Source organism: Phascolarctos cinereus, unplaced genomic scaffold, assembly GCF_003287225.1.
Source record: "Phascolarctos cinereus isolate Bilbo 61053 unplaced genomic scaffold, phaCin_HiC Scaffold_4;HRSCAF=312, whole genome shotgun sequence".
NCBI classification, from domain to species: Eukaryota; Metazoa; Chordata; class Mammalia; order Diprotodontia; family Phascolarctidae; genus Phascolarctos; species Phascolarctos cinereus.
Window position 1 is genome coordinate 182,259,901 of NW_027555847.1, and position 13,385 is coordinate 182,273,285.

Here is a 13,385-nt window from a genome sequence, read left to right on the forward strand (position 1 = left end):
ACACTTGACACTTACTAGCTGTGTGACCCTGGGCAAGTCACTTAACCCCAGTTGCCTAAAAAAAACCAAACCAACCTATATATATTTTTAAAAAAACACTGTAAGATTCAAGCAGAGATTAAGAAGCAAGAAACTGATAATAAGACCTCAAAAGCAGACCCTATCCCAAGGATAAAAGGACAAAGACTAGGGTGATGGGCATATTACTTATTTCTCTTAGACATTGGAGCCTGATGTCTGCCAGTAGATGTTAAAAGATACCTTACATGCCTGGACAGAATGATAAACCATTTCTTATAGCAAAAATAGCACTCTATCACAATCATATTCCACAATTTGTTTAGTCATTCCTCAATTGATGGGCATCCCCTCCATTTCCAATTCTTTGCTACCACAAAAAGAGCCACTATAAATAATTTTGTAAATATGGGTCCTTTCCCTTCTCCTTTGGTCCCTTTGAGATAGAGACAATATGAACAGTTTTATAAGCCCTTTGGGCCTAGTTCCAGATTGTTCTCCAGAATTGTTGGCCCTGTTCACTCCCCCACCAATGTACATTAGTATATCTATTTTTCCATATCCCCTCTAGCATGTGTCATTTTCCTATTCTGTCATATTAGACAATCTGATAGATGTGAAATGGCAACTCGGAGTTATTTTAATTTGCATTTCTCTAATTATTACTGACAGAGCATTTTTTTATATGACTTTTGATAGCTTTGATTTCTCCTTCTGAAAATTGCCTGTTCTTATCCCTTGACTATTTATCAATTGGAGAATGGCTCTTATTTTTATAAATTTGGCCCAATTCCCTATATATTTGAGAATTGAAACCTTTCACAGAAAACTTGATATAAAAATTTTCCCCAGTTTCCTGCTTTCCTTCTAGCTTTAGCTGCATTGGTTTTGTTTGGGTAAAACCCCTGGTTTTGTTTGTTTAGGCAACGGGCTTAAGTGACTTGCCCAGGGTTACACAGCTAGTGAGGATTTTGTATCTGAGGCCAGATTTGAACTCAGGTCCTCCTGACTCCAGGGCTGGTGTTCTATCCACTATGTCACCTAGCTGCCCCAGGTAAAACCCTTTTAATTTCATATAATCAAAACTATCAGTTTTATCTCCTATAATCTTCTCTATATCTTGTTTGGTCATGAACTCTTCCTTTATCCACAGAGCTTACAGAAAATTTTTCCATGCTTTCCTAATTTGCTTATGATATCACATTTTGTGATATCACCCTTTATATCTAAATTATATGCCCATGTTGAGGTTATCTTGGTATTGTGGGGAAAAAAATTATTTCTAGACTCAGAGCTCCACCCCCTCTCCCCAGCTTTCTACTCCAAAGTTCTTCAGAAGGACATTACTGATAATGAGATTGCATTGAATCTTCTTATCCTGGTCAAACCAGACCCAAGCTTGAATTGATTTTATCATACTCAGGTTTGGGTGGAGACAGATTCTAAGACTGGGGATGGTATTTTCTCTGTCCAGATAGCTGTGATACCAGGCCCTGTTGACCAAGATTAGGTGACCTAAGTCACATACTCAAGACCACATTTTAATATAGCCCACCTCCCAGTGTATTGACCAATCAGGGTTGATTTGCACCCCTTGGGAACACCTGCTCTTTGATGGGCATATAACCCTCTACCCCCAACCCCTAATTTGAGCCAGCCCCCTCAGAGGGCCCAGTTTTAGACTGAATTCCCGTGCAATGCATGTCAAGCCAGCATGACCTAATTTGTCTCTTTCTTAGAACAGACTCTGTAATTTATTGGGGTTCAACAGTATACAATGTGAGATATTGGATTATTTCTATCTTCTGCCAGACTACTTCCCAATTTTTCCAGCAGTTTTTTTCCCCCACGTTTCACTTTGTTGTTGTTTCTGGATCAATGTATGAGCACAAACATCTAATAAAAAGACTAAGTCATGTTGCTGTCTTCCACATTTCTCTAAAAGTTAGGACACCAGAGAGAACAATTATAAATTATCAGTGCTGGCTGTAAACTTAGAAGTCTATATCTTTATATAAACTCTTACTACTCTTATATAGACATTACTACTCTTTTCTTTTTCGTTCCCTCATGTTTTTTCAGCTAATGGTCATATTTCTTTAGGTGCTAAAAGAATTAAACACTTGAAGATACATCTGAAAGGCTCTTTATCACCACCAATCCCCAGGGCCTGATTGCTGTGAAAAACTGCAGGATTCACTGCCATCCTTGAGCTTCTTTTAATTCCCTTTGTCTTGCTTGCTTACATTTCTGGCAACCTACTTTGTACTTATTGTTAGACATTATGGATAGTGTGTGTGTGCATGTGTGTGTGTGCATGTGTGTGTGTGTGTGTGTGTGTGTGTATTTGTGGTATGCTCTGAATGTGTGAGAAAGACAGAGAGAGAGAAGAGACAGAGATGAGAGAGAAAGGGAGAAACGAAGAAAGAGAGAAGGGAAAGGGAAAAAGGAGGGAGAGAAAGAGACAGAGAGGAGAAAAAGACAGAAATGAGAGAGACAGAGACAGAGACAGAGTCAGTTTCTCACGTGCAACAATTCTTTATTGTTTTGCTCCAGGTCTCTGTGCAAGGCCTACCTCAGTATTCTCTCACCATTTTCCCCCAGATTCTGGACCTGTGATTCCAGAGGGTTCCTGAAAATTCTCATTATAACTTGATAGAATTTTCTGGGGCCACTCAGGGGTTAAATAACTTGCTTGTCATCTCTCAACCAGTATGTGTCAAGGCAGGACTTAACAAATTCAGGTCTTAAAGACTCCAAGGCTAGCTCTTTATCCACGACCTCATGCAGCCTCTCTGCTGTTCACGTGGGGCCTTCAGTAGAGGTAACAACATGGCTTCTTTTGGCCTTTAACCTCAGAGTCTTCTTCCTTTCCATGCATAAAGGACACTGGAACTTATAAATGAGAGAGCACATTATACAAAGAAACATAAATTCTTTCTTCTGTTTTTCAAGCTTAGATTTAGTTCATAACAAGAAACAGTCTGGGGGCAGCTAGGTGGCATAGTGAATAGAGCACAGGGCCTGGAATCAGGAGGACCTGAGTTCAAATGTGACCTCAGACCAGACACTTAGTAGCTGTGTGACCCTGGGCAAGTCACTTAACTCCATTTGCCTTACAATCAATCAGTCAATCAATAAAGAGGCTGATCCCTCTCTTGGGGCAGCTAGGTGGTGCAGTAGATAGAGCACTGGCCCTGGAGTCAGGAGGGCCTGAGTTCAAATCCAGTTTCAGACCAGATACTTTACCCTTACTAGCTATGTGACCCTAGGCAAGTCACTTAACTCCCAATTGCCTTGCCAAAAAAATTAAATAAAATAATCTTTAAGAAACAGTCTATAAGAAGCATCAACTGTTTATTCTGATTTCAGTTGATTCTAAACTCACAGATACAGTAGAGGTAATACATAATTTTCCATAAATATCCTTAAGTTGATATAGGTGCTTTTTTTGGACGTCTTACTTAAGTTTGCAACATGGTTAGTTAGTCAATAAACATTTATTAAGCACCTACTATATGTCAGGCACTATACTAAGTACTGTGGATTAAAAAAGAGGCAAGAGAAAGTCCCTGCCCTCAAGGAGCTCACAATCTAATGGGAGAGATAACAAGCAAACATATATGTACAAACCCACTATAAGATAAATAGGAAGTAATTAAAAGAGAAAAGACACTAGAATTAAGAGGGATTGGGAAAGGCTTCCTATAGATGTATATTATCACACACTTAGGGATATGGAATTACAAGAATTCTGACAAGTGGTCCACCAGCTTCGGTTTGAAGATTTCTAGTGATGGAACATTCAGGTATTCATGAGGCACCCTGTTCTATCTTTGGATAGCTGTCATTGTTAGGAAGTTTTCCCCTATGGCCTCTCTATAACCTCTGTCCATAGCTCTTAGTTCTGCCCTCTGGAAATAAGCAGAACAATCCAATCTGTCCTCTACAAAACAGCCCTTGAAGACTATAATGATAGTCACTCATTAAACCTTCTCTCTTCTCCAAGTTAAACATCCTCAATTTTTTCAACTGATCCTTGTATAGCATAGTTTGAATCTCTGCCTAATGTGGGCTGATCCCTTTGTACACACTCCAGCTTGTCAAGCAAGTGTCCTTCAAAAAAACTTTGTCTATTACTCTTTAACCTAAAGAGGACTGTTCCCCAAGGAGATTTATTGTTGGCAAAACCAAACCAAAGCAAAACAAAAAAATCCGACCTCTACTGACCACTATGACAGAGTATAGCAAGGGTACACACACATATATATATATATATATATATATATATATATATATATATGTATGTATGTATGTGTGTGTGTCTATATGTATATGTATGCACATATATGCAAATGTATACATACACATATATACATGTATGTGTGTGTGTATATATAGTATAGTAGTCCCATAATTTCATATACTATGCTTCTATTAATGAATCATAAAATTGAATTGTCATTGACTGTTACATTCCACTAACTCATATTGAACTTTCAGTCCACTAAATTCTCTATTTTTTTATATATGAACTATTGTCTATCCTCATAGATCACTTTGCCTAAGAAACAGTTATGGCAGCAAAAGACAGATACCAAGCAAATCCAAAAGTTAGAGGTGAATTACTTGAAAGGATTTTTAAATGAACTTTGAAAGACTCAGTAACTCTGATCAACTCAGTGACCAATCACAACTGTAGAGAGCTCGTGATGAAACATGCTTGTCCACCTCCAGATAGAGAGCTGGTGAACTCGGAGTATAAAGTAAAGCATATTTTCTTTTCTTTTCTTTCTCTTTCTTTCTTTCTTTCTTTTTCTATCATGGCTAATGTGGGAATTTGTTTTGTATGACTAAACATATTTGTAATGGGTTTTGTTTTCTTTGCCTTCTCAGTATGTCAGGGAGGAAGAGATGGAAAGGAGAGAATTTGGAACTGAAGGTAGAATAAAATTGAATTAAAAAAAAAAGAAAGGGCTTTTGATTCCAAACTATGATTTAGGGTAAGTTGATAATGAATAGAAAGTTGAGACTACTTCAACAGATAACAAATTATATCTATCTGGTAATTTGCTTTATTTATTTATTTATTTCTAGTCACCCACATTTACAAACTTGGAGTCAACTTCAAATGTTATTCTGTCTTTTCCCTTATATCTAATTAGTTGTCAAGTCTTGCTGATTCTACTTGCACAATACCTCATATTAGTTCCCTTCTTTCTACTCACACAGCCATAGCCCTAGTTCAGATCCTCATCACCTCTCACCTGACTTATTACAATTGTCTCCTAACTGACCTCCCTGAATCTAATCCCTCCCTCTTTCTATTTTGTGTTTTGTTTTGGGTTTTTTTGGCAATTGGGGTTAAGTGACTTGCCCAGGGTCACACTGCTAGTAAGTGTCAAGGGTTTGGTCTGAGGCCGGATTGGAACGCAGGTCGTCCTGACTTCAGGGCCAGTGCTCTATCCACTATGCCACCTCGCTGCCCCAAAGATACTTCTAGGGACTGTAAATTTTCAGTTTTCTCAAGGTGCTATGATCAAAGGCGAGGTATTTACTCCTTTCCTGGCCTGTGCTCTGGTCTATGAGTTACCACAAGCACTGTTTTCTGCCTTGGAACTGTGAGGAGGATTCTCTCTGTACCGCCATAACAAGCTCCAACGTGCCAGTGTTCTTCCTCGTCTTAAGACAGCCACCAGAACTGTGACCCAGATCCAAGCACAGGCAAAGCAAGAGTTTCCTGCCTCAGCACCAGCAAAGAGATTTCTGCAATCCCGCCTCTGATCAGCCACTCGTTTCCCCCTCAGTCTGTGTGCCAAGAGCTCTGGAAGCAGCTGGCACCCCAGGGCTGTGCCAGGACTGGGGCCAGATGGAGCTCCTCTCTCACCATGATCTGACAGACCTTTCCTATTGCCCAAGTTGTCTTTGGTGTTTGTGGGTTGAGAAGTCTGGAAACCACCACAGCTGCCCTTGCTTTAGTCCCCTGAGGAATGCTCCACGTTTGCCGAGGCCCAGTCTTTGCTGGCACAGCAGCCCATGCTGAACCGTGCTTCTCTCCTAGCTTGGCACAGCAGATCTTTCCAATCAACCATCCAGGTTGTTTTGGGCTGGAAATTTGTTTCACTCTGTCTTTTTGTGGGTTCTGCTGCTCTAGAATTTTTTTAGAGCCATTTTTTACAGATATTTGGAGGAGTTTATGGGAGAGCTCAAGCAAGTCACTACTTTTACTCCACCATCTTGGCTCTGCCCTATAGCCTGCAATTTTGCTGAACCTATTAATGTCTCAGTATCTTTGCTGATTCTTTAGGATTTTCTAAGTAAACTATCATGTCAGTATCAAATTAAGATTGTTTTGTTTCTTTTTAAATTTTTTTCTCTTGTCTTATTATTATTGCTATTATTTCTAGAACTATATCAAATAATAGTGGAGAAAGAGGGCATCTGCCTCATTTTTTGTACTTTCTGGGAAAGCTTCTAGTATTTCCCCATTGTATATGATGCTTGTGTTTGGTTTTAAGTAGATACTTTTTTTTATCATTTAAAATATACCCTTCTGTTAGTTGGCCTCAACCTGGGGTCCACAGACAGCCCCTAAGGGGTCCATGGATTATTTCAGGGTGGTCCAAGAACTTGGATGAGAAAATGTTATATCTTTATTTCAGTATAATTGGTTTCCTTTTTAATCCTATGTATTTTGTTTTTAATATGTTTAAAAAGATTATTTTGAGAAACCATGCCTTTCTGTATGCTTCATCAGACACTAAAAGGGCCATAGTCTTCACCAGACTTCCAAAAGTGCCCATGACAGAAAAAAAAATTTAAGAATGCTTAACCTATGCCTTTACTTTGTATTTCAGCATAAATGAGTATTGTACTTTGTAAAATACTTTTTCTGCAATCATTGAAATAACCTTGTGGTTCTGAATGGTTATCTCCCTAACTATCCTTGCATATCTGGTATAAACTCATTTGATCATAACAAATTATTTTTTTAAAAAAACAAATTTTCATAAGGGGCAGGTAAGTGGCGCAGTGGATAGAGCTTTGGACTTGGAGTCAGGAAAACCTGAGTTCAAATCTTACCTCAGATTCATGGTACTTGTTAGCTGTGTGACCCTGGGCAAATCTCTTTAACCCTGATTGCCTCACTAAAAAATGCAAATAAATAAATAAACAAACAAACAAACAAACAAACAAATAAATAAATGAATAAATAAATAAATAAATTGTTATAGTCTTTTTTTAAGCTATCAATGAAATCTTATTGGAATTTGAGGAAGGTCTTCAGCACTTTGGGTGGACCCTCTATGTTGAACTTATGAAAGAACATGGAAAAGAGTCCTGCAGGATGGGCAGGGATGGATGGATGGGGTGGAATTTGCAAAAATGGAGAGAGTAGGCATTGATGAACCCATAGGGGTAGCAAAATTAGAGTACTGAGACTAATACATAAGAATGTGAAGACTGACCTTGGTAAACCTTAAAGCACTACATGAGTTATTATTACTTTTAAAATTTTAAACAGTAACCCTTGCTCTCTTTTCCCTAAGATTTCTTATCTCAGATATATCTAACAAGATCAAGGGGCAGACATCATATATTGTATTAGCTCCTTACTCTTTATCCATGCCCCTGAAATGGTTTAGTGTGTATGTGTGTGTGTGGGGGGGGGGGATTGGTGTGTGTCTGTGTGTCTGTGTGTGTGACTTTGGAGCTGGGAGGAATGATTTAGGAAGGTGTAAATTCTTGCCAAACTATACAAAAAGAACATTTTGGATGCTTATAAAGAAAAACCTCGTTTGTCATCCACATTGATACAAGAGAAAAACCAAGGCAAAAAAGGACTCATCTGACCATGAAAACAACTCAGTAAACAGTACTATCTCCTTAGCTGAGTTACAGATTTTTAGCTCTGGGCGGGGGTCGAGGGACGCTCAACACAAGGTGAGGTACTAGTCCCTCTGGATACAGAGTATATAATAGGAATGTTGGTGAAGCCATATGGGCATTTTTATGTAAAGCTGCACTGTCAGTATCCAAAACACCCCAGAGTATGCCCTGAAGATATTCCAACCCTGTTCCATTCTGGGGAGAAGAGGTTAAAAATAAGGGACAAACCTAGATGATTCGGTATGCCAGATGTGGGCAAGCTGACGCAGAGGTCCCCAGAAATAATCTAGTTCCCACAGAAGAAGGGCGGGGAGTTGTCAGCCCCGCTCAAGTCAGTATTGGGTCTCCCTGTAGACTTGCCTCCTGGATCATTCTTTCAGAGTCACATCCCAAAGCCAAGGGACTTCACCCTGACCTGCCCCTTCTCCTCTCCCCATTTCTCCCTAGCCAGCCTCAGGCTTGGCCAGAAAGCCTCCAGCTGTCTCCTCCCTCCCCAGCCCCCGGCTCCGCTGAGGACCAGCTGTGCAGCAGGGTGAGCTCCACTCTGGACTCGAGCTCTGTAGCTGCTGCTGCAGCCATCGGCGCTCGTGACCCGCCTTCCGTAACCTCCAGCTTCACGCTGAGCCCCGCCGAGCCGAGATCCAAAGTTGGGCTCCTCTAGAAACTCACTTTGCTGCCTCTCCAGGCGACGGCTTCGACATCCCCCTCCCCCTCCAGGCTGCACAGTCGCGTCCCCCTCCTCCTTCCCCCTGTCCTGCCGCCCCTGATTCCCAGCCCTCCCTCTCCCCGTCCCACTCAAACCCATCCCGTTGCAGTGGGCTGTCAGCTTGAATTCTGAGAGCTGCATCTTTCCAACGCCTCCCTGAAGGGCGACTATGCTCCTGTGGGGTGTCCTCCTGGCCGTGCAAGGTAAGGGTCAGGACTAGGAGTAAGCGCACTCGAGGCTGCCCCTAATGCTGCCCACCGCTCTGGGAAGCATTGCCTACGGGCGTGCACTGCTGGGAACCCATGCTGTCCCTGGAACGAGCCAGGCTCTCCTGGGCTGACAACTCAGAGAACCTGAGCGCGCGATGCCCTGTGCTCCTCCCTCGCATCTTGCTCTCGGTTCCCGTCTTGGCCAGTATTTGGGGTGGGGGTGGGGGAGTAGACGGTGGGGAAGGGTACTCTCAAGGCACCCACTCTCCCCTCTCTCCTCCATGCTTTCCCTCCACCTACCCTGGCTTGCATGTAGTCACCTCTGCTGAAAGTTTGGGTGAGTGTTCCCTGGGAGCGTGTACTGAAACTTTCTTTGTACCGGCAGCGCTGCAGTTTGCCAGAGCTGTGGAGCTCCCTGCTGGCTCTTGTGCCTTTGAAGACAGCACTTGTGGCTTTGACTCAATATTTACATTTTTGCCATGGATTTTAAATGAGGAAGGTAAGGATGGTCTTGCCTTTCTGGTTTTGACTTTTTCAGGATTTTTTAAATCTAATGTTAGATATGTTCGTTTCTTCACAGAGGAGAAGAAACCCAAAGTATCTGATTTCTTAAACAGGGCATGAAGAGAAGAAATCAGACAGTAAAAAGATATAATCATCAGTTTACTTTCCCTCTCCATAAAAAAAAAAAAACTTTTTAAAAGCTGCACACAATCTTAAAGTCATGTTGCCTTTCTTTATACTGTAAAGACTGGACTGAGAGTTGGAAGTTGCAAGTTCAAATCTCAACTAGCCTACCTGTGGGACCTTGAGCAAGTTACTAAACTCTGAATCTGAATTTCTTCATCTTTAAAACTGGATGAAGCTGTTAGATGTCTTTTTAAAGGTCTGTTACACCACAAAGTCCTATCTTTTCTCTGATAGAGTGAGGTAGCATGAGGTTGTGAAAAGTGAGATGATCTGGAAGGATATAGATGAACTGTGATCCTACTTCATCTCTAACTAGCTGTGTCACCTTGGGCTAGACACAGCTTCCTTGGGCTTTATTTTCCACAATGGAAAGGGTTCTAGATTTGGAATCAGAGACCCCAGGTTCAAATTCCATATTTGACACATTAATACCCCTGTGATCTTTTGCAAATCATTATGCTCTGGGCCTTAAAATAAGGGGATTGAATTAGATGCTTCTAAGGGTTTCCCAAGCTCTAAATCTTTGATTCTGTGTGGTAAGTCTAAGATCTAGTGACTTAAGTTGATATTTTGCTCCTTAATAAAGGTCAAAAAAAGGGTTATCTCATCCTTTTTTGGTTGTGAAATAAGGAACTTTCTAGTTTAGTATGGAGCTTCTTCTTTTTTCCTCTTTCTACTTTCCTCTCTTCTTTGGCCTATTCAGGCTAGGAATACAATGTAGGACAAATTAACTTATTTCCCTGCTCCTTTGTTCCCAGATCCAAAACTTATCAGAATGTAATTGCATTGGAGAATGTCAAATTCACAAAACACCAGTTTGAAAATCCAAGCTGGCATTGCTGAGTTGACAGCTGAGTAGCCTGTCTGGTTAGCTGAGAAAATAAGATGGTTTTGGTGACCTTTTCTATTCCTGCATTTCCTATTTTATGGTTATCAAAGGGTAGGCTTAGTGGGCACTGGAAATGAGTAGTTCAGGGCTGACTCACTGACCCTTGTTTGATTTTAAAATCACTTAAACCCCATGTGTCTTGCATACCTCCACCTGACAGTGTGTCTGGTAAAACTTTGAGAAAATAAGTGTCAAAGATTACCTGTCCTGGTGACAGCACTGAATTTGGAATTAGAAATGCACCCAAACCTAGGGCAGGATTAAACAAGGCTTTGTCCTAGGGCATTAACATATTGGTAAGGGGCATATTTCCTATCCATCATGATCTTATGGTAACTGCTGTCCTTGTCCCTCGTCTCTCAGTGTTCTAGAAAACAGGGGACAGCTGATCCATGGGACTCTCTAGGAACCATAGAATCATAGTAGTGGAGTCAGAAAGGACCTCAGAGGCCATCTAACAATAGCACTAATAACAATTGCTGAGGTTTATGTAGTGCTTTATTTACATGATTTCATTTGATCTTCACAACTGTGCTATTATTATCGGTATTTTATAAATGAGGAAACTGAAACCCAAAGAAGTTAAGTGACTTGCCTACGATGACTGGATTTGAATCCAGGTTTTCTGACTCCAGAGCCAATGTTCCTTCTGTTATACTATATTGGGATGAGCTCTCTCCTCCTTGTGTGACTACACCCAAAGTGGAACTGTTCTCTGAACCCCATCCCCACCCCAAACACACTGTTGAATTTGCCCCAACTGTAGTTTTTACTTAGTTAAATCTCTGATCAAAAGACCTCAATTCCTTGCTATGTCATTACTATCATTCTGGTTTCAATTTCTCCTGTAAAAATGAGAGAATTGAACTAATTTAAGGACCATCTAAGATCCTTTCTAGCTCTAGAGGTCTATGAACCAAAATTGATGCTATAGTATTATCATTTTGGATTTACTTTCTAGATAATGTGTTCTCCCTACACATGTTGTCAGTTTTACCAGGGAAGAAAAAAACCAAACAGAACCGTTTTTCTTAAAAAAAAATTGTCCATGAAAATGTACCATCCTCCCTTCTTTGCAGAGGTGGGGGCCTATGGATGTGGCACATTGCATACACTGCCAGAGCTGACTGATGTGCTGGTTAGTTTCACCGAATTACTTTTTTTCCCTCTTTTTTTTTTAAATTCTGTATGACAAGGGATCATTCGGTGGGTAGAGGAGGGGAGAGGGATATATTTGGAATTGGAGGAGATGTAATAACAAGAGATCAACACAAATGAAAGAAAATTAATTAAATTAAAAATAAAATGCCATCTCCAAGTCAAAGATAGGAAGGGAACACTCAGCGCTTTGGTAGGGATGGTAATTTAGCTCCACAGTTAACCTCTGATTCAATTTACAACCCACAAGCCTTATGGGATCACCACAACATTTCAATAAGCTATGACTTTTAGAAACCCTACTTCCTTTCCAAGGCTGACAGGAAGGCTTCTGCTGAGCTGGCACAGGGGCAGTAGGGAGGGATACCTTTAGGGGTGGCATCAAGATGCACATATAGAAGTTGAGCATAGTTTAATGCTATAATGGGCAGACTGTTCTTTCCCCACTTCTTTCTACCGACAGGCACTGCTTTTTGACTTGGGGGGGGATGGGAAGGGCTAGCTTGGCTGGGGGGAAAAGTTATTCATTTTATTTGCTGCCTGCCAGGACTACAGCTATGGAAGTTATGCCATTACAAATCTGGTTTTCAAAAAGGTTTAAAACTTGGATAGAATGTTTACTCAAGTAAGGAAGTTAGGTAGGTGTGTGCCTGCTGCTCCAGGGGACAGTTAAAGGCTGTTTCACTCTTTCCATTCTAAATTCTATTTATAGGTAATTTGGTCACAATAAAAGTATCCTAGGCTGAAATTCAGTATACATATTGTAAAGCTTCTCTGCTGTTTTGTAACAAAATCCTCCTAAAATTGGTTTCACCCACTTCAATTTGTTGGCTATTAACAAAGGTTTACTTGAGATACCTTTGCCCTTTGGTAGCTGGGGTAAGGGTGTGAGAAATGCCATTCTACCACAAAAGCACAGCTGAAGGAATTAGAGAAGGGTATAGTTATTTAAGTGTGACTTTTTTAGAGAAAGAGGGGGAGAGGACCCTATCCAAAAATACCTCCTTACAGTCTGAAATTGCATGCATTCCTTTGGGCTAAGGTTTTCTATCTCCAGAAATCCCCTGTTAAAATAGCCCTACCTTTGGGAGGTATATTAAGAATTAGTAGCATGTATCAGATTAATATCTAATAGGAATGGACCAGCCTGCATAGGTAAACTTTAACAGGGCACACAGGTGAGGTTCTGCAGTAGTGCTGGGGCAGGGTCAAGTTGTGGGAAACAAAGAACACCTGGGAAGAGAGGGAAAGCACCACCCATGAGGAAAGGAATGCATATGTTAGAAGCAGAAGGACACTCAAAATAAATTTTGCCTTTTTCACAGTTTTGCCTAGGGCCAGCTCGGAGGAATATATATGTTTTTCTTTTCTTTTTTTTTGCTTGTGCCCTTTGAGAATGTTTCACATTGTATTTACCATCATAGGTGTGGGGGGTGGGGGGGAGACATAGTGTACCATTTGGTTAACCTTAATATCTTAATTTCTTTATTAATAAGAACAACCCACATTTAATTAATGCTTTAAAGTTTTGCAAAGAACTTTCTTCCCAGCAATTTGCCAGATAGATAATAAAGGAGTTATGCTTACTTTTTAGATAAGGAAACTAAAGTCTGTAGAGGTAAAGGGACTTGTCCAAGGTGACCAGGCAGTAAGTTGTCAGAACTGAAACTTCACCCTGGGTGATAAAGCTGGAAGGCACCTGAGAAGTCATCTGGTCTTTTTACAGATAAAGAAACTGAGGCTGAGTATTGACAGAGGTAGAATTTGAACTTGGTCCTCTGATTCAGAAGCCGGTGATCTTTTCAGTGTACTGTCCTGCTGAGTC

General features: G+C 40.8%; 1 protein-coding gene across 2 annotated transcripts in view; it reads left to right on the forward strand.

Moving 5' to 3' along the window:
- Positions 1 to 8,287: 8,287 nt before the first annotated feature.
- MAMDC2 (MAM domain containing 2) overlaps positions 8,288 to 13,385 on the forward strand; it is a 222,146-nt gene continuing 217,048 nt past the window's right edge. For both annotated transcript variants that reach the window (XM_021001775.2, XM_021001776.2), the window contains exons 1-2: positions 8,288 to 8,817; positions 9,209 to 9,322. In XM_021001775.2, the coding sequence (XP_020857434.1) occupies positions 8,784 to 8,817; positions 9,209 to 9,322 (148 nt within the window). In that variant the 5' untranslated portion in view covers positions 8,288 to 8,783. The remainder of the gene's footprint in view (positions 8,818 to 9,208; positions 9,323 to 13,385) is intronic.